Source organism: Zosterops lateralis (assembly GCF_965231275.1).
Source record: "Zosterops lateralis genome assembly, chromosome: 16".
NCBI classification, from domain to species: Eukaryota; Metazoa; Chordata; class Aves; order Passeriformes; family Zosteropidae; genus Zosterops; species Zosterops lateralis.
In genome coordinates, this window is record NC_139776.1 from 6,503,868 (window position 1) to 6,529,204 (window position 25,337).

The following is a 25,337-nucleotide window of genomic DNA, read 5'->3' on the forward strand; positions in this document are numbered from 1 at the left end:
ACGTGGCTGTTTAAACTGCCTGTTGGAATTTGTGCATTCAAAGTCCATCAGAGCCTTTAGCCAAATCCTTCCCTGGAAAGTGCTGAGTCAGTATTATCAGTGGGGAAACTGAGGCACAGCTGGAGGAACTCAGTCCCCAGCTGGACCACACATGTCCTTGTGTTGGCTCTTGAACCTCTGGGGTAAATTTTGGAAATAATCTATTTATTTAGAGACTTGTGGTGCCAAGGCTTTCCCTGAAAGCTGTCTGGCTGCTTTCCTGGGAGGGTGCAGTGTCCATGCCAGTGGCCATGCCAGTGGTCAGAGTGGCCTTGTCCTTGGGTCAGCTGGGGACATGGGTCACATGGAGTGTCCCCATGCTGGGGTGGTCATACCCCACTGAGAAACACACCCCTGAGGGCAGCTCAGCCCCTTTGCTGCCCCATGAGCTGTACAGGGAGATCAGTGTCCTGGAGCAACCCAGGGCAGCCTCCCCTGGCACTGCTTCCTCATCCTGGAGATTAAAGAATAACTCCAGATTAAAAACAAAACAAACAAAAAAACCAGACTGGGGAGGAATGAACGTCATTGCATGGGGAGTTTGTGACAGAACCAGGCTGGCATGTGGGCTCCCTTCTGCCTTCAATCCCTAAAATGGTTAAATCGTCACCCCTAAAAATGTTCTTTCCCACGGCTGCACCTGAACTGCAAGGTTTTACTGCAGCCCTCAGCGTGCTGGGCTGCAAAGCCCTGCTCTGGAGCATCACTGAATTTTAGGGGAGAAAAAAATGAGCAACATTTTAGGTATACCAGGTACCAAACTGCCTTTGTGGAGATACCTTAAGGCTCTGGCATCTCTTGGAGTGTTTTGTTCTCAACCCCCCCAGTTTCCATTGCAAGCAGAAAGAAATTTTCTGTGAAGTTTCTGTTCCTCTTAAACAGATCCACTTCCTCATCCACACACGCATTGCCTTGGCTCTCCCAGACTCACATCCCACAAACCCAGTGGTTTATGCAGCAGCACCTGATGCTGCCCTGGTACCCAAACACTGGGCTGTGGTGTGGGTTGTACTTTGGCCTTGCTGTAAGCCTTTTCTCTGAAATAAAGTGTTCTCTCCCAAAAGTGATAAAACCCAGCCAGCTCAGAATCCCTCGAATCTGTAATTATTTATTTTTCATGTTTACCCTCATTTTTAATGGAACATTGCTTGAAAGGAGAAATAAACTTTTCCAGAGAAGTTTCTGTTGGGTCACAAAGTGCAGAAAGGACCCCCAACACCCCCCATAGATCCCAAATCCCCTCCAGGACCCCCGTGGTCTCTAAACTCCTGTGAGAGGAGCCTGGGAAAGGCCGGATCCAATCCCAGCCCCAGACTTTGTCAAGGGTTTACGTGCAAAGGACTACACAGGTGTAGTTGAACCTTTATGGAATTTGTCTCACAGGATTGCCGATGAAATACCAGATATATTTATATAAATATATATACCAGATATACTTATATAAATATATATACACGATTGATTATGATTATGACTGGACAAAAACAAAAACAAAAACAAAGAAAAAAATAAAAAAAACCCAAACCAAACCAAAATAAACCCCCAAAAAAACAACAAAAAAAAATAAAACAAAACAAAACAAAACAAAATAAAAAAAAATCAAAACCCCTCCCAAAAAAAAACACAATAAAAACAAACCAAAAAAACAACAAAAAATTAAAAAAAAACCAAAACAAAAAAAAACCCAAAAAAACCCAAAACCCCCCCATAATAATAATAATAATAATAATAATAATAATAATAATAATACCACAACAAAAACAAACCAAACCAAACCAAAAAAAAAAAAAGAAAAAAACCCAAAAAAACCCCCAAAAAAACCCCCCAAAATAAAAATAATAATAATAATAAAAATAAAAAAACCACAACAAAGCCAAACCAAATCAAACAAAAACAAAAACAAAACCAAAACCAAACCAAACCCAAAAAACAAAACAAAACAAAACAAAAAACCAAAAAAACCCAAAAAAAACCCAAAAAAAACCAAACCAAAACAAAACAAAACAAAACAAAAAAACAAAAAAAAACAAAAAAACAAAAACAAAAAAAAAACAAAAAAACAAAAACAAAAAAAACAAAAAAAAAAAAAAAAAAAAAAAAAAAAAAAAACAACAACAAAAAAAAAAAAAAACTTTATTCAGAAATCTCTCTCCGGGCTCTGGGCGCTGTTGGCCAGTCCCGCATGTCGTGGGGAGTGTCCCCTGTCCCCGCGGCGACAATCGCCCCCGCTGGCAGGGGCAGGGGCAGGGCAGGGGCAGGGGCAGGGGCAGGGCAGGGGCAGGGCAGGGGCGTGTCGGGCGGGGCCCGCCCCCGCTGCCATTGGCCACCCCCGGGCAGGGCGTGCCCGGAGCCCATAAAAAGGCGCTGCGGGGGCGGCTCGGCAGCGCCGCGGCTCAGGCCGTGCGGTGCGAGCGAGCGGCGGCCCCAGTGCCGGACCCCCCTGCCCTGCCCTGCCCTCTGCCCGCCGGACCCGCCGGACCCGCACACGGCCCAGGTGCGCTGCTGGGGGGAGGGTTTGGCCAAGGGGGCCTTCCCCGTGCCTCAGTTTCCCCGCTGAGGAAAGGCGGATTCTCGCGGGGGGCGCTCGGTGTCCTCCAGCTGTTGGCAGCTGGCGCGTTGGACGGCCCGAGCCTTTTTTAGAGCTTTCTTGGAGACTTTCTTGGCTGTGGGAAAAGCCAGCTGCCGGCAGGGAGGTGTTTTGTACCCGGAAGAGGGAAAAAACTTCCCAGTTCTTTCCAGTTCAGAACTGGAGCTGAACCACATCAAAGGGGGAGGGCGGGCAGGTTTGTCCCGGCTGGGGGTGATGGGGAGGCTGCTGAGAACAGGCTGGGGCTGGAACTGCTTGCAGGAACACCCTCGGTGTTTGCCCCAGCTCAACATTTCTTTGCTCCTTGTGCAACATCCGCCCGGGATTTTGTAACTGCAGATGTTGACCCAAGGAGGGGAGCTGGATTTCTGCAAGAAAAACACCCGGGGAGGAGGGGTCGGGCAGGGGCTGTGCTCTGGGCAGGCAGTTGTGCACGACGGAATTATTTTGGCTTTGCACGCAGCTCTTGGAGCTCTGTGGATTTAATCCATGTGCAGTGAGCTCCAGCCGCCGTTCCCAGTGCAGGGCTGCACGTCCCTTTCCTCCAGTACTCACACTGGTTCCGTTTACACCCCTGCAGCTCTCGGGGGTGGCTCAGGGTGGGTGCTGACAGCTGCCTCTGTGCTCCCAGGTTTAGATCTGCACAAGAGCCAAGATCAGGAACCATGGCATCCATCCCATCCAGCGGCTCGCTCATGGCCACGCACAACTATCGCAGAAGTAAGGGCAGCCTGGGGGCCAGGGTGGGCTTGGGCTGGAGGGTGAGCACATGGGGGTCTCTGCCAGGCGTGGGGGGATGCGGCTGGAGCAGAGATGGAGCTGAGCTCAGCTCTGTGTTTTCAACTGCAGCCACCCCGTGTGGGAGTTTGGTGAGAAAAGGGGACAGCCAGCAGTGTCCCTGCTGCTGCCCAGACCCTCCTTTGGGCCCCCCAGACCCTCCTTTGGGCCCCCCAGCCCAGCTGTACTAGCTGCTGAGGGGGTTCAGATCTCCTTCACTTGTTACTAAGGTTGTAGGGGACAGAGTGGACAGTTTCACCTCGCCCTGTTGCTTCAGAAATGAGCTGCAAAACCAGTCTGGGCAATGGTTGTTCCTGGTGCCGCATCCGGGAGAGAGTTTCTGGTTTAATGGATTGCTGAAACCACAGGGAATTAAAGGATTCCCCCGAGATGAAACAAGCAGCAGGCTTGTAGCTGTTGTCCTAAAAGCACATGGATTATACACAGGAATTTGCATCTTCTCGGCCTCAAGTCATCTGCAGAAGCCTCTCAAAGACACTAAATTTTGTCCTTGGGGTTGCAGGTTTTATTTCATACAGAGGTGTTCAGGTGTTTTTCTGCTCCCTGCAGTTGGAAATCTCCCCAGTATTCCCTCCTAGTGGTTTTTACTGGCCTGGCACTAAACTGGGCAAGTAGTGGAGTGAGTTAGTGATGAGGCTGAGCTGTGTCACCCAGGCACAGCCTCAGCAAGGCTGTGCTTTCCTTCTCGTGGCATGGCCGTGGGTCAGCAGTGGTTCTGATGGCCATGATTGTTCCACAGGGCGCCTGAGCTCCACATCCAGCACCAGCTCCTGCAGCTCAGAGTACTCTGGGGAGGTCATCCCCCACGGCCCAGGTAAGTGTCACCTGTCCTGGCACATGGACACTGCTCCCAGTCCCTCCTTGGGACATCTTACTGGAGATGACCCAGTGGGGTCAGGGTAGGGTGGCCATGGGGCTGCACTGACCTGAACTCTGCTGTCATGTATGATTCCTCAGATCTGCCCAAGTCTGACCCTGGCCAGTGGTGGGCCAGCTTCTTCTTTGGGAAGACGACTCACCCAGCCATGACAACGGTGTCAGAGTCCCAGGAGAGGTGAGGTGACACGGGGGAGCACCAGTGCAGCCCCCAGGGCACTTGGAGACATCCCTGCTGCATCCCCCTGGGTTCATTCTGACCCCGTGGACCATGTGCATGCCCGGGGCTCCCGTGCCTTTGCTGCAGCACCTAATGCAGAGCAGTAATGCCACGTTTAGGGGTCGGCACTATTGCTGACTGTCTCTCTGTGCGGTGTGTTGCAGCCTGGGAGCCCTGCGGGTGGCCACAGGACCGATGGCCTGCGGGCTGGTGGCCGCCCCGGGCGCAGGACGGAGGCGCCACGCCAGCGAGTCCAGCGCGGGGCCCTCGGTGTGAGCGGGTCGGCGGCTGCCCCCTCCCACCCCGGCGGGCACTGCCCCTCCCCTGTAGAGTAGCCGGCTGCTCCAAGCAAAAGGTGCTGCTTTCTGATGGAAAACTGCAGCCACCCCGACGATTCCACTCCAGCCTGTTTTTTTATCTTTTTCCCACTGTAGCTAAGCCCTCTCAAAGCAGACTTGGTAACACACTTTTATTACCTTGAACTCATACAATGGCAACGAATAAACTGGAGCAGCCTTTTAAAAAACGCTGTGCGAGTTGTTGTTTGTCCGTGGAGGGGGGAACAGAGCGGTGCTGGGGGTGCTGGTGGAGCTGGACCAGGACACAGCAGAGCTCCTGACCACAGCAGCAGGATGTGGTGGTGCCACTTATCACATGCCAGCCGTGTGTGGTGTGTGTTTTGCACGTGAGCAGGATCCGGCCGGGCTGTGGTGGTGTTGCAAACGCCTTCCCTCAACCTCTTCTCTCCTTACTTGGCTACACAGCCAGTCCCTGCTGGCACTGAACTTGTTTTGTTCCCTGAACACACGGCTGCCCTGCGCTGCTTTGGTGGCTCGAGGGGCAGGACAGAGTGCCAGGTGTGGTGGGGCTGGGGGAAGGATTTGGGTGCACAGTGACCCCTCCATAATGAGGGGAGAGATAAAGCTGAAGACGTGTTTTGTGGGTTGGGATATCAGGCTGGAGCTCGTGGTGTGGATGGCAGCTCAGTGTCTGCACTGGGTCTGCAGCCCTGGATCCCAGCTGCCCCATGTGCTGCCCTGCCCCAAGTGCTGCTTTGCCTGATTTTTGCCTCCAATTAGTCAGTTTGGCTGTTTGATCCTTCTGTGCCCAGCCCGATAGCTGGGAAAACAAGAGCCTGCAGGTGCCTGCATGAAGGGAGCGCCTTTGTTCCTGCTGGAGGCAAAAAAAACCCAGCCTTGCAGAGGTTGATTTAAAGGTGCCAAATGTTCCTGCTCTGCTTCCAGCCACAGCATGAGGTGCAGGGCTGTGTCTGTGTGCACCACGGGCTGCAGCCCCCATGGCAGCTGAGGCCATGGGACCCCTGAGCTGTGACTTTGCCTCCTGGTGTCCCGTTCCGGCAGGGCAAAGGGCAGGGAGCAGCTGGGGGCAAGTGGCTGCTCTGCTTTCTGTCTGCTCTGCAGAGGCATCCAGGGTCACAACAGCTCTGTTGTTTCTACAGTGGAAAGTGCTGAGTAAGCTTTTCACTGAGCTCTGCTTCCCCAGGCACTGGTCCTTGTCTTGGGGCAGAGTCTGTGTCCTTGTCCCTCCGAGGGGCCAGGGCAGCACTGGCAGCTCTCCTCCCCCTGTGTCAGTGTGTGCATCCAAAGGGAATAGCTCCAGGGACTTCCACCCGTCTGGGCACACAGCTGGGACCCCAGGGGCTGCCAGCACCCTGAAGGGAACCCCCCTGTCCATGGCAGATCTGATGTGACATCCAGTCAGGCAGCAAACTGCTGTTGTTGTGGGGCTGCACATCCCAGAAGGCACATGGCAGCCCTTGAACTTCACGGAACACAGGAAAACCAAGATAAAATAAACCCTTTCTGGATAAGGAAAGGCAAGGTGGGCTGGCTGGCTGGGACTTGTGGTTGTGGCACCACTCCAGGGTCTTCCCGGGCCCCAGAAAAGCCCTTTGGGTGCTGCTCAACCCCAGGATGCCTCAGGTATCTCCTCTGCTGCTGGTTGCCAGCAAAACCCGCATATTTGAAGAGACAATACTTTTTTTTCCAAGCCTGGAAATCAGTGTCGACACACAGAGGTAAAGTCAATATTACTGTATTTGCTTGTTTGTCTTGTGATCATGAAAGGACAAACCCAGCAACTGTCCCCAGGCACCCAGGGGAGGCAATGACAGAGCAGAGACACCAATCCTACATCCCTGGCTTTCATCTGGGCACATTCCCCACCTCATCCAGCTCTAAGTGAGCTGCTCTGTGATGTTATGAGCACATGGATCCTCCCCCATCCAGCTTTTGGATGCTGGATGGAGGTTAATTCAATCCCACATTGCTCCAAGGTGGGTTGGATTTACAGCAGGGACAGCAACACCTGCCAGTGGCTGCCCAAATGCCCATGGCTCCCTGTCCAGTAAAGCAAAACTGCCTGGGAAAACCCTGCGGAATAAAGGTTGTTTTTCTGAATGTCTGGGAAGTGTCATAGACTCAGACTCCTTCTCTGCTGGGAGTGAAGATACAGGGAGAGTCCAGATCCCCCCAGATTTGCTCCTGGGCAGCTTCATGGTATTTCTGAGAGCAAAGCCCTTGGCATTGCCTTTTTTGCTTGGGATTGAAAGGCTTTTCAGGCATTTCTTGCCCTCTCACAGCCTTCAGACATATTTTGGAAAAGCATCTGACAGCCAAGAAAAACTATTTTTGTTCTGTTTCCATCTCCACTGCTGTGGGTGTCTCTCTTCTCAAGTAACAAGTGATGAGAGAAAACTCTCATTTCGCAATTGTATGGAGCAGCCTAAAATTGTGCCAGGAGAGGTTTAGGTTGGATATCAGGCCGAATTTCCACACAGAAAGAGGTACCAAGCATGAGAACTGTCCAGGGCAGTGGAGGCACCACCCCTGGGGGGTTTAACAGACCTGTGGATGTGGCACCTGGGGACTGGGGTTAGTGGTGGGCCCAGCAGTGCTGGGGGAATGGTTGGACTCAATGAGAGCTTTTCCAACCTAAGTGATTTTATGATTCCAGCTGATTTCCAATGTCTTGGTGTTGCTGCTGTGGTGGGATAGCAAGGGAAACACTGTGCAGCAGAAGCAAGACAATGAAAGGGGTTCCTCATACACTGCACACCTCCCTAATCAATCTCTTTCCTGTAGGGCTTGATATTGGAGAGGCAAACACCCACCTCCCCTGACATCAACTCCACAGGGACTGATGTCCCCCCTCTGCTCCCTCGGTGGTGTTTTAACTGTTGATTAATTCACATATTTGCTAGAAACTCGCTGTTGTTTTCTGCTCACTCGTCCCTTGCAGCAGCCCTGGTGCCACCCCACCGCCTCCAGCGAGAAGTATTTCTTTACATTCCCTGCCTCTTGCTGCTGAGGGTTGTTTTGGTTTGCTTTATTTCCCTCCAGCAGCTTTGCTTCCCCCTCACCCTTCAAACCTTAAAAATAGAAATGAGCTGTGCAGCTGAAATACATTGCATTAGCCTGAGGCTGCTTCCAAATACCACTGGGTCAAGGCTCCGATCCCTGAATCCTCTAACGGGCACATGCCAGGCTGCAAATGGAGCAGGAGATACCTGTAACAACAGGATTTGCATTGCCCACTCCGGAGCAGTTCCGCAGGGACTGGGACTCCACCATTCCTGCCTTTGTGGAGTGGATTTAAGGAAAAGCCTGCTCCAGTTTTTGGGAGAGGGCCATAGTGCCCAGCCCAGGCTGAGATCTTGGGAGCAGATAGGAAAATTTGGGTGCCACTCCCCCCACCCCAAGTATATCTACTTTTAGAAAACAAGTAATGACTCTGAGAAATGCCAAAACCCAGCAGACCGTGCTGGAGGGCAAACCCAGGCTGTGGATTGGCTTTTCATGCAGCAGAGGAGGAGGAGGAAGGAAAACTGCTGTGGGCAGCACTGTGTCATCACATCCCCATATTCCCTCTCCACATCCCCAAGAGGTCACTGTGCCTGCTGAGTGAGCTGGTTTGGGCCATGTGCCCTGCCAGCCCTCCTGGCGTCTCCAGGTACCCACCACGGGCGGCTGTGCCCCACACCAGCCCCATCGCCCCCGCACCCTTCTCCTCCTGCTGATTTTTGAGCTTCATCTGGTGGCAGCCAGACCTGCAAATTCACTGTCGTTATTGCTGTTTGAGCAGCCTGATCTAGTGGGAAATGTCCCTACCCGTGGCAGGGGGCTGGAACAAGGTGATCTTGAAGGTCTCTTCCAAGCCAGACCGGTCTGTGATTCTGTGGTGCAGCAGCCCCTCCATGTCCCTGCCCCTCCTCAGTGTGCCATAACCCTTCACCTGCTGCTTGTGGCTTCAGTCTTTACTTTCCTGCAGGAGAGGACCTGGGCTGTACATAGGTGTGCTCTCTGCTCAGGTGTTTGATCAGGCTGCAAAATGTTTGTGCAAGGAGTGGACTTCCTCTTGCAGCCACATCCAAACCCAACCTGTTGCTTTTTCCATCTGGGAACACTCTGAGCAGAAGCTGCTGCCTTCCCAGGACAGGACTGCAGCTCTGTGGATGTGAACAGAGCAGGCCTCATCCCACCCCTAAACCACATTCCTGCCTCCCCTTTCCAGGCCCCTCGTGCTTGGAGACCTGCTCAGCCAAGAGCCAGACTTGTTTCTGCTGTTCTGCACAGCACAGACGCTGCCCAGGCGTGGGGAGTGTTGCATAAACTTTATTAACTTTATAAATTCCAACGTTGCTGTTGGCTCAGTCCCACTGGTCACCTGCAAAGGGGCAAAATGGGCTTGTCAGGAGGAATTCTAAACCTGTGCCAGTTGCCTTTCACCCACAGCCTGTCTGCTCTTGCCACCAGTGCCACAGTTGTATTAGGGCTCCAAGAGCCCCACTTGGCCTGGCCCTGCCTGCACCAGCCTGGATCATTGGCATTGCTCCAATTCCAGCTTTTCCGTGTGTCCTTCTGCTGCTGCCAAGGACAGTCCAGCCTCTGGGCGTGTTCTTGGGCAGGGGGCAACAGGGATTTGGCTGCAGCAAACTCTGCCCCAGTTTGGGAGGGACCAGAGTCTCATGGTCCCCCTGCAATGCAATATCCTGGGATTAGGGAGGAGCTGGGGGTGGTGGGAATATCTCTTGGCTTGCCCCATGGGTGGGACAAAGAGCAAAGCAGGGTGATGCAGGGTTTCACCGTTGCTGCCTGCACCTAGGAAAAGGAGGCATTCAATATTAGAACACAGGCATTCATTTTTCTTGGAATAACAACACAATGGTGAGTGAGACAAGGATCCAGAGTGGAGCAGCCCAGTCAGGACCTGACTGTGCAGAGTCCTCGGGGCATGTGGAGCTGCTGCCTGGGAAAGGGATGGCAGAGGCACACAGGGGTGCTTGGGTGAATAGAGTCCAAAGTGACAAGAATGGTTTTATCTGTGGTTGCAAGAGTGGGACTGGTTGGAAATCAGTGTTTCCTTGAACCTATCATTGGTGGATTCCTTGAACCCATCCCTGGAAATGTTCACATCCAGGCTGGACAGGACTTGGAGCAAGCTGCTCTAGTGGAAGGTGTCCCTGTCCATGCCAGGGGTTTGGAACAACATGAGCTTTAGAGCCCTTCCAACCCAAGCCATTCCATGATTCCTAGGAGGGAGTGGAGCAGCATGCTGAGGGAGGAGCATCCAGCAACGCCCTGCAAGGACTCCTGCGGGTGGATGCACACACATTTATTGATAAATACACCCAACACACACTACAAGATAAATCGAGCAGAACCACAACTGAACATGAACTGCAAACCTTCATGTTTGTGTGGGGAGCAGCAGGGACTTGCCACCCTACTGAGTGAACAAAGATGTAAACTTTGAGTGATGCCTCTGTGGGGCTTCTCCAAACTGTCACACAGCCAAGTGCTGCCAAGGAGTTCTCCACAATTTGTTGCTTTCTCCTTTGGCCACCTCCCTGCATCTTGACTGTGAGGACCACAGGCTGTTTTCCGGGGGGGATGTGCTTTCCTCGTAGCCCTGTCAGAGGGCAAACCAGAAGGAAGGAACTTCTTGGCAAGAGCTGGCCTGGAGGGGCTTGTGTGGGAAGGATGGTGGGAAGGGGTCCCTCAGGAGAGGGAGCTGAGCAGCCGCCTGTAGATGAAGCCCAGCTTCTCCCGCAGGGCCAGGAAGGTGGGACGCTCCTCCGTGTTGCCACTCCAGCACTCCAGCATGATGCTGTAGATCTCGGGAGGGCAGGGGCTGGGCCGGGGGAGGCGGTAGCCCCTGGTGATTTGCCGTACGGTTTCTTGGTTTGTCATTCCTGTGAGAGAGGAGAAGATGCCCCTGAGTCTGATGTCCCCAGAGGATGCCCTGAAGGGACACCTGCAGCAGGCAAGATGTCACTGGTGGTGCTGTGAAACAGTGTGTCTCTGCCAGAGGGGTGGTAGGACAGAGGATCTGGGAGATCCAGACAAACTTTCTGCCCCCAGCTCCTGCATCCATTCTGTGACCACTAAATATGCCTCTAAGCCATCCCCTAAGTGGACAACAACCTGCTCATGCTCCAGGAGCTGCTTCCATATCCCTTAGGGAAGGGACAATACAACAATTCATGACCCTGTGGCTTTTGGGGACCATGGGCAAGGTGCCCAGCAGGTGGATGGAGGCACAAGAGTGGGGCAGCAGCCCTACCTTCATATGGGATCTGTCCATAGGTGAAGACTTCATAGAGCAGAATCCCATAGGACCAGACGTCGGACTTGAGGGAGTAGGTGCGGTAGTTGGCTGCCTCTGGGGCTGTCCACTTCACTGGGATTTTAGTGCTGCTGCTGGTGGAATAAATGTCATCCTGGAGAGCAATGGGAGACAGGACATGAGGGAGGGGGTGATCAACACAGACACGGCTTTTGGGGAAAGTGGACAGCAGGGAATGGCTCCAGCATGGAACAGTTTTATGAGTTCAAGTGGTGGGAGGGAGGGACCATCCCCTAATGGGGATGGAGTATCCCCTGAACTGACCTTGAGGAGCCGGGCAAGTCCGAAATCAGCGATTTTGCAGGTGAGTTCTTCTCCAACCAGGATGTTTCTGGCTGCCAGATCCCGGTGGACAATGTGCTTCTCCTCCAGGTACCTCATCCCATCTGCCACTTGGCAGGCAATGTTGAGTAGGTGGGAGGTGCCCAGGGACTTCCCTTCAGGACCTGTTAATCCAGACAATCCAAGCATTGGGAGAAATCTACCAACATCTATTTTGGGTGTTCTGGGTTGGAAGGAGACCCTGTGCTGGCAGTGTGAGACATGGGGAACATGTAAAACCTCAAATTTGTGCTCCAGCTTATCTGTCCTGGTTGTGCTGTGTGGAAAGTTCAGCACAGCCATGTGCTCCTCAGGCATGGGGCAGGGGTGGACTCTGAAGAGCACCGAGGTCACAGATATCCATGACTTGTTCAAAGCCAAAGGTGACCTTTTGCCATGCAAATCTCACTGCAGGCCTCTCAGCTTGTTGTATCTGTGAGGTCCAGCTCCTCAGCACCAAATGCTGCTGGAGTCCCAGTAAGAAACAAGGTCGGTGTGGGTGGGAGGGAAAGTAGCCTGTAGAAAAACAGGTCTTGGTGGAGAAGTTTGTTTTGTTTCCTTTGAAGACTGATTGTGCTGGGTCAGGAAAAGAAGGGCCAAGAAAATTAAACTGGCTGATGAGTGGTCCACGGCACGTTATGGGCTCTGCACACAAACAAACCCATGGGGAGGTTTAGATGTTCCATTCCTAAAGAAGGTGGAGTTGCCCAAACATGGCAGTGAAATTCTGTGCACTGGTGGGAGCTGGCAGACCATGGGTAGGTGGAAGAGGGATGAAGGTCTCTACCAACAGTCTTGGGCTCCCAGGGGTTAATACAGACCCACATGGACACCCAGAGGATCATGCCTGACTTTGTGACCTCAAGACCATCTCCACCAACTAGCCATGGATAGCTCTGCATTACCACTGACCAAACAGGACAGGAACCAGGCTGGCTCTCTCTTAGGGTCCCCATTCAGATCCATAGGGCCACTCTGACCCAGGATCCCCCACCCCATGGGGCCAGGGCAGCACTCACTGTTGAGGTAGCTGTGGAGGTTGCCTTTGCGCATGAGCTCGGTGATGATATACACGGGCTCCTCCAGGGAGCACACGGCGTGTAGCTGGATCAGCTTCTCATGCCTCAGGCGCTTCAGGTTCTGGATCTCCTTGGTGAAGTCTTCTGCTTTCATGTCAGCTGTGGGAGAAAGCCAACACAGCCCTCGTGAGCCACTTTCTCATGCAGACTTTGGAAACTCAGTGCCAGCTGGGATGAGGACCTTTTTTACCTCCTCACAGCCCATCCCTGCTCTCAAAGCTCAGGTCTGCACAGCCTGTGTCTCACAGCCAAAGAGATGTTTTCTATGGGGCTTTGGATCCCATTTTCAGGATCATAGTCCCATCAGGACATGATGTATCCCAAACCCATTTGATCTGATGTGATGTCACTTGTCACACACCAACTGGCTGGAGCCATTTTATAGGGATGCTGCCCAAGCTTAGGTTTGTGCACAGAAATATTCCTTGGCTCCTCACCACATCCTACTGCAGTTTGCCTGATAAAACAGTCACAGTGGCCAAGAGGATGAGGAAACAATGGAGGGTCAATGATAATGGCAATGAACAAGAGACTCAGTTGTCTACTGTTAACATCTGATTCTCCACATACCTTTAATGATCTTGATGGCCACGGGCACCGTGTTCCTCCACAGCCCTTCCCACACCTCTCCAAAGTATCCCTCTCCCAGCTTCCTCCGCAGGGTGAACTCCCAGCGTGGGCGCTCCCAGCCGTCCCTCTCAGGGGGAGTCTGCCAGATGGACATGGAATGGCACATTGGGATCAGCCAGCCAGGCAGGACCTGCTGGTGGGGCCTGCACCAGCCCTTGAAGCCCACAGAGGAGCAGGACGTGGTGCTCCACCAGCCAGGGGCTGAGCCTGAGCATTGCCCTTCCCTCAATGTTCACTGTGGGCACAAAACACATGGGGCATCCTCTGCCTGAGCCCTGCTGGGACCCAGGTGTGCAAGGGGCAGAGTTTGGAGACCACATGAAACACCAGCAGTTCAAATCATAATTCACTCCTCATCAGACCTCAAAAGTGGCTTTTCTCCATCTCCACCAATAAATAAAAATGAGCAAATTAATATTATTGCATATTATAGCTGATTTAGACTTCAGCTCATTAAGCATTTCTTTTATCCCACACCTTTCAATTTTACCCTTGGATTATTCACATGGTTAATTGCTGTTTCCAAGTCATAATCAATGGATGAAACTCTAATCAGGAAATGAGTTGGCAATTTGGGATTAATACTGTAATTAGACTTATGAGTGCTGCACTAATTGGTATGAAAACTTTATAAAAGCCATGTGCTTTGTCTTATATTCTCAGGAAAAAAAATTGCAAGAGCAGGTATTTCCAGAATCCATATTGAAGGGGATTGTAACAACTTGGTTTCCAGCCTTTGAGATGGACAGCACATTTCAGAAAATTCTGTGCATTTTGGCTGATCAAAAACACATATAAATGCCATACCCAGCCTTAACGTGGCTGATCAAAGGCGATGCTGGCAGCTGTACTAATGGTGGGCTTTAAATGTAGTTTAATAAAGCTCAAAACCCAAATGGACAGAGTTATTATTTCTACTTTCCCTGGTTTCCCCTTCCCTTTTCCCATCCCGGGATGGCGGGAGCAGGGCTGGGCTGTGCCCGTACGCACCGCAGGGCTGCAGGGCTGCAGCAGGGGGCTCTGGATGACCTTCCAGTGCTCCGTGTAGAAGGCCAGGAGCTCCTCCATGTTGGGAAAGGGGTGTCCCCTCTGGATGTAGAGGCTGCCCCGGGGGCTCTTGCAGATTCGGAAGTGGCTGACCTTGGTGTGGTTGCGCACTGTGGGGAAGCCCAGGTTGGGGAAAACTCAACTCGAGCAAAGATCAGTCCCTCCCCAGCTCCCTGCTGACTCCACCCTCTCTCCTTTAAAGATTCCAAGACTTTTAATAGAGATCAAGCAACACAACCCTCCCCTGGACTGCTTCATCCCACTCCCCACCTCCCTTCTGCTCCCACCTCCTGGCCCAGAGGACTCCTGGTCGTTGTGAGCCAAGCTCCTTTGGACCACAGAGGTAATCTTTATTATCAGGGATAATAATAAACTTTATTGTCAGGCATAATTCTCCATGGACTGCTCAGTGGAGCTGCTCAGAGAGGACAAACCAGGGGCACCTGTGACTCCCACAGCTCAGGGACTGATGGTGGGATGCAGAGTTTGCCATGATTTTTCCTGGGATTACTTTTATGAGGATAAAACCAGATCATAATGGCACTGGCTGGTCCAAACCCCCCTGAATTCAGATTTCATAATGTGGGAGCAGCCCATGCCCTGGTAATCTGGAGCTGCAGCATATTTTTAAACAACCCTCAGATGACAAAAGCTGCTGGAATGAAATCCTGGGAGTTAGTGCCACCAAACCATCATTAAGCTGCAGTGAAATGTTTATGGCTTTCATACTCCAGACAGGAGCCACGCACTTTCCTTTGCCGCAGTGATTCAACAATCCATCCCTGCTCTGTAAACTTTCCCCTTGCCCTCAGAAAGCAGCCCATTCCCTTCAACAAGGTGCTGAAAAGTGCTTTGAAATTATTCCCGTTTTTCACCCCATGCTAAGTAACCCAGGAGCTGCCCCTAAAGAACAGCGTGCTTCCTTCCTCTGCGCTAATTTTGTCTGGATAATTGCCACAGGGTCACCTGAGAGAGAGTATTCGCCCTTGCTGCTCTCGCTGTCCCGGACGAGGAAGGAGCCGTGCTGGTTGGGAGGCGAGAGGAGGAGCTGCTCCGCCTCGTTTCGGCTGATCTTGCTGAAGTACCAGCTGGGGAACAGAGCAGAGGGGTCAGAGCAGGGCAAGGGGATCTGCACAGATGGGTCTGCATCCATTGCAGGGGATCCTGCACCTCCTGAGCCAGAGAGGGGGAGCAGAGCTGGGATCCCACTCTGCTCATTCCCACAGCCACCAAGTGGCCTGGTGGCTAAACACATCTCAAAACCTGTAGATGTGGCTGCCTGCCCCAGGGCTGTTCCACTGGGTGGGCTTTACAGGCACTTGCTGCAGTTTATTGCAGCTCACTGCCTGCAGACCATTTCACACAATCAGAGAATCCCAGAATGGTTTGGGTTGGGAGGAACCTTAAAACTCATCTCTTTCAACCCCTCCTGCCATGGGCAGGGACACCTTCCACTAGTCCATGCTGCTCAAAGCCCCATCCAGCCTGGTATTGAACACTGCCAGGGATGGGGGATTTCCTCCAGCAGTGTCTGGACACTGCTGTATCCACCTGTCCAGGTCTCACCTCCATCCCGAACCCGCGAGGTTTATACCCTTGGGCTGACAGCTGTGGTAAATAAAACACCAGCCACCTGGTGCTGTGTGGAAGGTGCTCTGGTGAGGTTGTCCCTGTGCCTGCCAGGAGAGCAACATCTGCAGGCACAGGATCCCTTTGCACTTCCTGACCTGCAGCTCGTGGGCAGAACCAGCTCTGAGCCCATGAGCAAATGGCATCCATGAAAACATCTCTGGCAATTAATTGCCTTTTGCTGCTCCAGCTGTGGCAGTGCTGACTGGGGACTTCACAGCACCAAGCAGGGGGGAGGACTCAGCCAAACGCCTTTTCTCTGTCACATCACTGAGATTTATCTCTGAATTCCCGTAAGGAAAGGCAGGTGGGCTGGCTGGGTCCCGACACAGCGGGATGCACAGGAAAACGCAGCTCCATCCAGCCTAAGGCAGCCAGGACGTGAGAAGCCAAAAGTTTCGTCATTAGCTGGGATCGCCAGCGTCTGAGAAGCCGCGCAGGAAATTATACGTGATGGGGTGAACAAATTAGCACCCAGCTCCGAGCTGCGGCTCCGCCGAGTCTGCGTGCAGCTCACGGCTCGCTCCGGCGGGGAAGCCGGGCACGTTCCTGCCGTCTGCCCTCCCACGCCGTGACATCGCCCTTGTCCCTGTCCCCGGGATGTGGCTGCGCACCGGCTGCTCTCGGCTGGTGCTCACACAGGTACACACACAGGTGCACACACACACACAGAGGTACACACACAGAGATGCACACACAGGTACACACACAGAGATGCACACACAGGTACACACACAGGTACACACACATGTACAGACACACACAGGTACACACACACAGGTACACACACAGGTACACACACATAAACATGTACACACACACAGGTACAGACACACATACACACACATATACAGACAAGTGTATACACACATGTACACACAGGTACACACACAGGTACAGACACATGTACACACCCATATACATACACATGTACACACACTTGTACAGACAGAAGTACACACACACATGTACATACACAGGTACATACACAGGTACACACACAGGTACACACACACGTGTGTGCCACATGCTCCTCTGTAGCCTGTCCAGCTGTCCCATGCCATGGGAATAAGGCAGGCAGCCAACCCCGGTCCACACCGCTGTGGTCCCAGCACAGCCCACCAGGACTGTATTTGCCTTCCCCAAAGCACACTCAGGGACGGTCTCTCCCATCCCACCCGGATTTCCTCTCCTTTGCCCCACTCAGCACAGGGTGAGCGCGGAGGGGTCTCCAGGGGCCACGCCGGCCCAGCCCCGCTCTGCCCGCGCTCGGGGTGACTCAGGGCCGGGTACAGAGGGAACAGCCATGTCTCGGGGCGCTTTGCCCGACGTGTCGGGACCAGGCAGGATGAGCTTCCCGGCCGGCCTTATGCAACGCGGAGTCTGGGCTTTCCCCAGCTGCCAGAGGGCTGAGACGTGCCCCCAGCTCCCTGTCGGCTGGGAGGGGCACCCACCGGGAGGAAGCCCCCAGCCCTGGATAAGCAGGATGGCAGCAGCAGCAACAGCTGGCCCTACAGAGCTCTGAGCTTCCTGGCAGGTACCAACCCCAAAATGCTTCTTCCCGTGCTCCCAAGCCCTTTGGAGCTGGCGGGGCTCAGGTACCCCATCTCCCTTCCTTCTGGCTCCCCTTTAACAAGAGGGAGAGCAGCCGGAACAAGCGGGAGCCTTTGCAACGCTGCCCTCCATCCCACCGCCCCCCAGCCCAGAGCCCCATCACCCCATCCCGTGCGAGGGTGATGGGGTCAGGAAAAGGCACCGGCAGCTCTCCCCGCTGGCGCATCCCACAAATTTCTTCTTCTTTGGAAACCGCAAATCGGTTTCCTCTGCCGAACGCCTCCACCGCACTGCCACGAGCTGCGGGGGCTGCAGGGACTGCAGGGGCTCTGAGAGCTGTAGGGGCTCTGAGAGCTGTAGGAGGCGCAGGGGCTGCAGGGCAGGGATGCCCAGGGGAGGCAGATCCCCGCTCAGCCCCGGCTCGCTGGTGGCCAAAGCAGGGGACGGGGCTGTCGCTCTCCCGCCCCGGGCAGAGCAGCGCTGCCGTTCCCCGCGCGGGGATGCGCTGCCCCAGCCCAGCCTCCATCCCCCGTGGCTCCATCCCCCGGGTACTTACGGGCGGTGAGCGGAGGTGCCCTGGCTGAGGTTGGCCACGTAGGCGGCAGGGACGTAGCCCATGGCCGGCTCCCCCAGCAGCCGCCGGGCCAGGACATACTCGCCCTCCTCTCTGAGGACGCGCAGTTTGTCCCCTGCGCTAATGCTGAGCTCCTCGGCGCTGCGGGCTGTGAAAGCGTACAAAGCGATACAGAGAGAGGACTTGGGGATGAAGGAAATGGAAGTCGCCTCCGAGTTGAGCGAAACGGAATCAGAGCCAAGATACCCCAGCGAGCAGCTCTCCGTCACGGAGCGGGGACGGAGCTTGTTCCAGAAGGATGTCAGGAAGGTCAGGCGCTTCCTGACGAACTGCTCCATGCCCGGGGCTGCGGTGGGTGCGGTGGGTTACGCCACCGAGCTGCGGGGGGCCGGGGGAAGGGGCGATGCGGGGCTCCTGCCGCCCGCCCGGGAGCTCATCCTGCCCACCCGCGTTACCCGCACGCGTCTGGGCGCTCGCCGGCTCTTCCCGGAGAACTTCCTATTTCTGAAAGTGAAACTGGTTCATCTGGTGGGACGAGTCTGCAGGCGGGACGAGTCTGCAGGCGGGAGTCCCACGCTCAGACCCACGGGCACATCTGGGAGACAGGCACAGCTGGAGCCGGCCTTGCTGCTCTCGAAGAAGAAGAAGGAGAACGGCTGTTGTTTTATTTAATCATTATTTTAAAGTGTGCTCTTTGCTTCTTACCGGAGCACCATAAACACAGCTCTCTGTTCTTCAAGCAGCTCTTGTCACAAGTGGCTGACTCCAGTTAATAGTTTTCATCTCACTTGTGTGGGAGGATATTTTTTTTTTCCATTGGACAATAATTGCATCCGCAAATGTGGGAGAGTTAAAACAGAATTAAGGAAATAACCTTAGAAGAGATCTGAAGTGTTCGTATATTTCCTGGGTGGATTTTGGGGGTTTATAACACAAGATCCTTTCTTCCTTCAGTCTACAGTGACCTCCCAGAGTCACCTCACTTAAACATTTGTCTCCTCACACTAATTCCTTGTTGCAGAGGATTGCTAGGGAATTCACATCCCAGATCCACCAGAATCCTGTGGATCACTCAGAGATGGGTCCCCTTTGGAATCAGGAGATCTTTGCCTGATGCAGGGCCCAAATCAGCCTCATGGTGCTTGCATGGCATCCACAGCCAAGGCCTGGAATGCCACTCCCAGCTGTCACTGTGTCAGCACAGCCACACTTCCCCAGCCCTGGTCACACTCAGACACTGACATGCTCCAAACCCCCTCCCAAATCCTACCACCCACAGCCATCAGAGAGAGGTTACCCCTCACATCTTCCATGTGCACTTTAAGCCCCTGAAGACCACTCCTCTAATGAGAAATCCCAACTCCAACCCCCCAGCCCCCACCTGGACTTTGTCATTTAACTGTCCCATCTAATTAGTGGGAGTTTTGTGCCTGGCAACCCCACTCCTGCCCTTGAGCCCATTATTTTGATCCTTCTCTGCTGGCAGTTGGTCTGTGTAGCTCATTTTGGGTGTGTAGTTGGGATTTGAAAGAGGCTGCCTAAAAAGAAATATGAAAAATTAATTGTAGGAGTCTGGGCTGCCAACTGCAGCCATGTGGGGTATGAGGAACAAGCTGGACCCACCCTTGGGTCAACAGCTCTGGACATGCTGCGTCCTGCATCCTGGGTGTCCCATGATGGCCAAAAAAAAATTGCAAAAGGATTTCCTTGTCTGGGTTTTGGACTCAGCAATTTCCTCACCCTGTTCCAGACACAGATGCCCAGGGCAGAGGGCAGGAGTGCAGAGCACTGCTCAGCGTGGCCTGTGCATTCCTGAACTGATGAGAACTGGGAAGAAAGGGAGTCTTTAATGAAATATTCTGCTCTCTCCTTACCCAAGTAGCACCTGAATATACAGGTAAGTCCCCCAAGGTCTGCCCCTGCTCTGTTCACAGCCTCACCCCCAGTGCCACACAGGGATGTGCAAAGTCTCTGTGCATTTTTCCCACTGTGTAAAATCTCTGTGCGTTTTTCCCACTGTGTAAAGTCTCTGTGCATTTTTCTCACTTCAGCATGAGGAGGGGAACTGAGGATGGAGCACAGAAGGGTTTGCAAACCCAAGGGAAGGGACACCCCCTCTGCTGTCCTCCTGCAGCCCTTGTGACAAGTGTGCTCCTCACATCACACCCCATCAGGAGCAAAAGGGGCTGCCTGGTTGTGCCCTGAAAAAAGATCTGATAGATCCAGCATGGAACATTTGTGTCTCACTGTTTTGAAAGAGGTCTCACTGAACTTCTGGTCTGCAGAAGGAGACTGTGAACTGATTTACCTTTATTGACCTTTGCCAGATTAGATTCTCCAGAGGTACCAGCGATAGATAAGTGCAGCTGATTTCTGACACGCAAGGCTTTGGGTCTTGATTTGCACCTAAATGAAAGAGTACTTGCAAATGACAAACATCCCTGAGGACTAAATACTGCCTCTGAGCTGAGCCTACCAGACATGCAGAGCACAGACTCATCCCTGCAAACCTCTGTCTGCACAGGACACATACACACAGCTCAGCCCCATGCCAGGAAAGAGATGATAAATCACAACCTTTTTCTAGTATCTTCTTTTTATTTTTATTTTCCTATTCAGTTCCAGGAGCATCCCTGCTGCTTTGAATCCCTTTTGGTACTATAAAACACCTAAAAAAAATAAAGAAGGAAAAGCATGTTCATAGAAGTTTCTTGTCCTTGTGCTGTGGGAAAGAAAATGGGAGGATGCAGGAAGAGTGATAAAGATAAGGAAGGCACAGATATCTGATGGATCAAGTATTTTCTCTTCAGTCCCTGTGACCAAGCTTACAAGGATGTATTAAAAACCAATCTGTCCACAGGTTTGGGATTGTTGTGGGTACACAGGGACTTCAATTCTAGCACCACTAAAGAGCACCTCCAAAGAACACTGAAACCAGCAGAGCTGAGCAGCAGATCTGCCTGCACAGCCCTGGTTTGGCTGCAGAGCACCAGGGAGCCATAAACACAAACAGCACTTTGCATCCACCCGCCTGTCAAACACCACAGCGTGGCCTCCCAGCCTAATTGACAGAAACCAGCAGCTCCCCTCCACTAATGAGAGCGCCCATTACACCTAATTAGCTGAGGCTCTGTTCCAGGTCCTGTTACGTTTACACTCAGAATACATCTCCCAGCAAAGAGCCTTTTTGGAGGGAAAAAAAAAAGGAAGAGGAGCATAATTCCAATTTATCCCCTAAAGGGGAAGAAAGTTGGAGAATGCACGTCATGCTGAGGAAAATGGTTCTGAGGACTGGTGGGTGACTGTGGGGTCATGGGGTGTGCAACTTGTCACCAATGACTGGCAAAGCACAGCTGGGGATGGAGGGTGGCCATGCCATGCCTGGCACCCCATCCTGAAACACCCAACCCTGAGGTTCCTCTTGGTCTTTTTGATGGCACCAGAAGATGGCTGGGGTTTCTTCTGGGCTTCATGTTTCTTTATCTTTTTTTAATGATTTCTCCAGATGTTTCCTGGCACCATAGTGCATTTGAGATAGGTTCAGTCTCCTAATAAATTGTTTCGAGTGTCCATGGGACAGTTCAGACAAGGGCTGGTGTGTGATGACGGCAGGGCATGGGAAGGAGGAGCAGAGCAGAACAGTGGCATTAAAGCAGCTTCAATTTGTCTCTATTTCCTGGGGGCTGTGGAAGAAAGAGGCACCTTGGCAGACTCTGGGCTGTCACCATCAAGGGCAGAGCTCATCCCCGGGAAGCTGATGAGGGCAGGAAGGGTCCAGGGGCAGAGGGCTCGTAGACAGTCAGTGCAGAGGGTCCAATACAGGCAAAAGTACAGTGGTCCTGGGACAGGGAGTGGTACACGAGGTGTGAGAGCAGGCACAGCATCAGGGGTCTCATGGTGGCTCTCCGAGCCCTGTAGGGGTGGGTTGGACTGGCTGGTGGAGAGCAGGAGTGCAGGTCACAGGGCACCTGAAATGGCACAAGAAAGCAGAAAAGCTCTGTAGGAGCAGCTGGAGGCAAAGGGAGCTGTTTGTACAGTGCCTGGCAGGTCTGGGGCAGGAAAGCCTTTAAACCCACACCAGTACTTTTCAGGGACCCTGTAAACCCAGGCCTCATCAGGGATCTGAAACAATGGCAAGGAAAAGCCAATTCATAAATCACACTGCACTCTGTCACATTTCTGAAGCAGAGTCACTGTTTGAGTGGAAAATCTGTAAAGACCAAAACACCAAATCATGCTGATAAACAGCCTGGCCAGCCTCCAGGCTTCCCCTTTCTGCTTTTTGCTGAATTTATCGGCACAGACCAGCCTTCACTTGCCCTATCCTTTAATCTAACTTCAGAGAATGAATGGTCCTCCTAGTACCGACTGCCTGGCAGAACTGCACTTCTCAAAACTCCTCTGCTCCTGTCCCTGAAGTAATGATTTGTAACACATAAAACCCATTCACCACCTTCTCCAGACTGGCAGGTGTCAGGGAGCTGTTCAGCCTCTCTCTCAAGGCTGCAGGGATCTCCATGGGAAGTGGGAGAAGGGAGCTCAGGCTGTGTTCCCTGTGCCCATGAACACCTGGGCTGGAGTTCTGGCCAGGACTGTGTCACTGCTGAAGAGCAGTGGGAGTCCCCAGGCTTCCAGGGGCTGCCAGGGACTTTACACTGGAACCTCACAGCTGTGCTGCCCTGGCTTGGGCTCAACAAACAGAGCACCGGTGCCTTCAGGAGTGAGGAGCACAGTGACTCAGATGGGCAAGGGGAAACCGCTGCCAGTTTGTAAGCGAATGATGGATTGCTCCATCTGCCCAGATGTCCTTGTTCCCCTGGGGAGGAACCAGTCCATCCACTCCATCACCCAGCTTTGTGATATCTCTCCCCACAAAGGTCCTTCTGAGGCTGTTGGATTTGGGGTTGTGACATTAAATGTGGTTAGAATAAACCTACCCAGAGTCCCAGGAGAATAGGCGCAGGAGACCTCACCCAATCCACCTGGCCCATCCTATACTTATGTCTTTCCCCATCTTTGCCAAACCAGTTCTTAAAGGACCTCCAGGAACGGCTACGCCACCACGTCCCCAGACAGCCCATTCCAGTGAGTCACTAATCATCTCCAGCAGAAACGAGTGTCTCACCGGCTGCATTGCAGTCTCTTACCTCATGTCCCATTCATCACCTCATTGCTCCATTCCTTCCTGCATGGGAACACTGCTGAGGTGTCCCCCTACACTGACCCCATGGGGCCCCAGCCCAGAATAAAGACACTGACCTTATACAAGGAGGCAACATGGTCATCTTTTTCTCCATTTGTCCCCAGTCTTCTTGTCCTGTCCACGTGTGCTGGTGTTCCTGTGGTCCCACCTCAGCTGGCTCTCTAGTGCATTCACCTGGGGGTGAGAAAGCAGAAAGCAGCAGCTCTGAGAAGACTTCTGCACCACTGCACAGATAATCTTTAACTTGTCCCAAATCAAGGAGCCTGCACCACTGCACAGATAATTTTTAACCTGTCCCAAATACCAAGAAGAAAATGCTGGCTCAAGTTTTCTTTGCTGAGGTTCATGACTCCATGAAAGACAAACATTGGGGCACCAAGTTTTACCTGTTTCCGTAGGGAAGTGACTGTCTTCTCCAGTTCAGCCACAAGGGACTCAAGACTCTCTCTGGAGGAAGAGCTTGGAGAAGGTGCTTCGTCTCTGGGGTCAGGGATAGAAAGTGAAAGGGGTTATGCAAACAGCAGCTTCCTAGGCGAGGGAATCATTTTGCCTTCTCCAAGTGAGCATCAAAGGGAAGGGGCCAGCTGCCAGATTCACCTGCCAAGAGATGCCAGCCAAAGAGCCCCTTAGCCCAGGTAACACATCAGAGTTGGACTCTGCACTGAAGTGTGGAGGACTGGCTGAGCTCAGCATCTCTCTACTGATCCACCCCTGACCCCAGACCTCTGCAAAGTGCCAGATTCAGAGGCCTGAGTGGACTGAGCTATTAAAACTTCTGTTTCCTAAAATGGAGGTAGAAGTGGTGATACTACACCTGGGCAAGGCAGGCTTGTGCTTTGCAGGGTTTTCCTCTGGGTAGCTGAAGCCAGGAGACCTCTTGCTTCGGAACCGCTGCGAAAGAGCCCGGAATTGCCCTCGTGTCTGGCAGTCTTGGGAAGGAAGGGAAAGTCTGCAGTGAGCACTGGTGTTTGAAGCAGGACTGTGTGAATTGCAGCAGCACAGGGCAGCACTGCCCTCCTGCACCATCCACCCTGGACACATCTCTTGGGTCAGAGGGAAGGAGGCAACAAAGGTGTGGAAAAAAAATGTGCATCAGTCATGGATCGCTATGCCTCAAATGGACATCTGAACCAGAATGCACCCCAAAGGGACCCTGGCAGGATCTGAGGTTTATGGGCAGAGATTTAGGCCCCCAAATGAATTTGTAAAGTGGCACGTGGTGGGAATCATGTCCTGTTTCAGTCTCTCCCTCAGCCAGAGACCAAAGCCCTCAGTGAAGTAGACTTTCAGACAGATTAAATGAAGCCAACAGGCTTCCTAGAGATGTGGCCAAGTCCCAAACCTCTAAAGGTTTAAGAAGCATTTGGCTATCATAATTATTAAGACATAATTAATAATTTGCTTTAACTTTTGATCAGCCCTGAATTGGTCAGGAGGTTGGACAGGATGATTGTTGCAGGTCCTTTACAACTGAAATTCTATTCTGTTCTATTCTATTCTATTCTATTCTATTCTATTCTATTCTATTCTATTCTATTCTATTTCCAGTTCTCTTTGCACTCATTTACTGACACAAGGGTCTCATGGTACAGCCAGAAATCAGCTACAATTTCATAAAAGCTGCTGTGGCATGTGGCAAATGCCACCCAGAGCGATGCTCCCATCAGCCAGTGCCAGAGCATCCCTCTCCTCACCCTCACAGCAGTCCTGCCACAGGCGGAGGTCCACGGCAGGAATGTCCTCACAGCTGACCATGCCCTGCAGGTATGATGCCACCTGGAACACATCTCTCTGCAGCTGCTGGATGTGGTCACTGTTGTCACAGATGACACGAGCCAGGGACGCCTGTCTGATCTGAGTCAGCTGCGCCGGCGTGAAGACTCCGGGGTTCTCATACCAAAATCTGCAGTGGGGTGTAATCACAGCATGACTCAGGAGTGGGAGAGGAGTGAGAGAGTGAGTGAGTGAGTGAGTGAGTGAGTGAGTGAGTGAGTGAGTGAGTGAGTGAGTGAGTGAGGCTGGGAGAGGAAGATGAGCTCCCTGACATCTGTGTGGCAGCACTCACACCCCTCAAAATGAGCGTCTGCTCTGGTGTCAGGTGGCTTTTTCTGAACCCACAAACCCTCGTGCTC

General features: G+C 52.7%; 3 protein-coding genes across 3 annotated transcripts in view; 1 reads left to right on the top strand and 2 right to left on the bottom strand.

Annotated features, from left to right (window-relative positions):
- The first annotated feature begins 2,402 nt into the window (after positions 1–2,402).
- PPDPF (pancreatic progenitor cell differentiation and proliferation factor) lies at positions 2,403–5,046 on the top strand. The gene is made up of 5 exons (XM_083872954.1): positions 2,403–2,533; positions 3,258–3,346; positions 4,164–4,238; positions 4,382–4,478; positions 4,685–5,046. The coding sequence occupies exons 2-5, from the start codon at positions 3,292–3,294 to the stop codon at positions 4,794–4,796; spliced, it is 339 nt and encodes a 112-aa protein (XP_083729080.1). The 5' UTR covers positions 2,403–2,533; positions 3,258–3,291; the 3' UTR covers positions 4,797–5,046.
- Positions 5,047–9,138: 4,092 nt separating this feature from the next.
- Positions 9,139–19,049, bottom strand: SRMS (src-related kinase lacking C-terminal regulatory tyrosine and N-terminal myristylation sites). Its single transcript, XM_083873024.1, has 8 exons — positions 17,985–19,049; positions 15,212–15,333; positions 14,189–14,355; positions 13,139–13,277; positions 12,509–12,667; positions 11,433–11,614; positions 11,106–11,262; positions 9,139–10,734 (listed from the first exon to the last, which is right to left on the bottom strand). The coding sequence occupies exons 1-8, from the start codon at positions 18,338–18,340 to the stop codon at positions 10,541–10,543; spliced, it is 1,476 nt and encodes a 491-aa protein (XP_083729150.1). The 5' UTR covers positions 18,341–19,049; the 3' UTR covers positions 9,139–10,540.
- A 1,010-nt stretch (positions 19,050–20,059) lies between these two features.
- The window catches only part of LOC310915890 (peroxidasin homolog), a gene marked incomplete at its 5' end in the record, with an annotated part of 46,753 nt that continues 41,475 nt past the window's right edge, over positions 20,060–25,337 (bottom strand). Inside the window, 5 exons of the mRNA XM_083873086.1 lie at positions 20,060–21,970; positions 23,262–23,379; positions 23,592–23,685; positions 24,020–24,134; positions 24,900–25,108. Of these exons, the coding sequence (XP_083729212.1) occupies positions 23,284–23,379; positions 23,592–23,685; positions 24,020–24,134; positions 24,900–25,108 (514 nt within the window). The 3' untranslated portion in view covers positions 20,060–21,970; positions 23,262–23,283. The remainder of the gene's footprint in view (positions 21,971–23,261; positions 23,380–23,591; positions 23,686–24,019; positions 24,135–24,899; positions 25,109–25,337) is intronic.

Excerpts from the sequence above, each read along its gene's own strand:
- SRMS (XM_083873024.1), bottom strand. The coding sequence starts at position 18,340 with ATGGAGCAGTTCGTCAGGAAGCGCCTGACCTTCCTGACATCCTTCTGG. Across the intron at positions 14,356-15,211 it reads GGGCGAATACTCTCTCTCAG|TGCGCAACCACACCAAGGTC; the intron begins GTGACCCTGTGG and ends GCTTCCCCACAG. Across the intron at positions 11,615-12,508 it reads CCTCCACAGCTACCTCAACA|GTCCTGAAGGGAAGTCCCTG; the intron begins GTGAGTGCTGCC and ends CTGGATTAACAG.
- PPDPF (XM_083872954.1), top strand. The coding sequence starts at position 3,292 with ATGGCATCCATCCCATCCAGCGGCTCGCTCATGGCCACGCACAACTAT. Across the intron at positions 4,239-4,381 it reads GGTCATCCCCCACGGCCCAG|ATCTGCCCAAGTCTGACCCT; the intron begins GTAAGTGTCACC and ends ATGATTCCTCAG. Across the intron at positions 4,479-4,684 it reads GTGTCAGAGTCCCAGGAGAG|CCTGGGAGCCCTGCGGGTGG; the intron begins GTGAGGTGACAC and ends GGTGTGTTGCAG.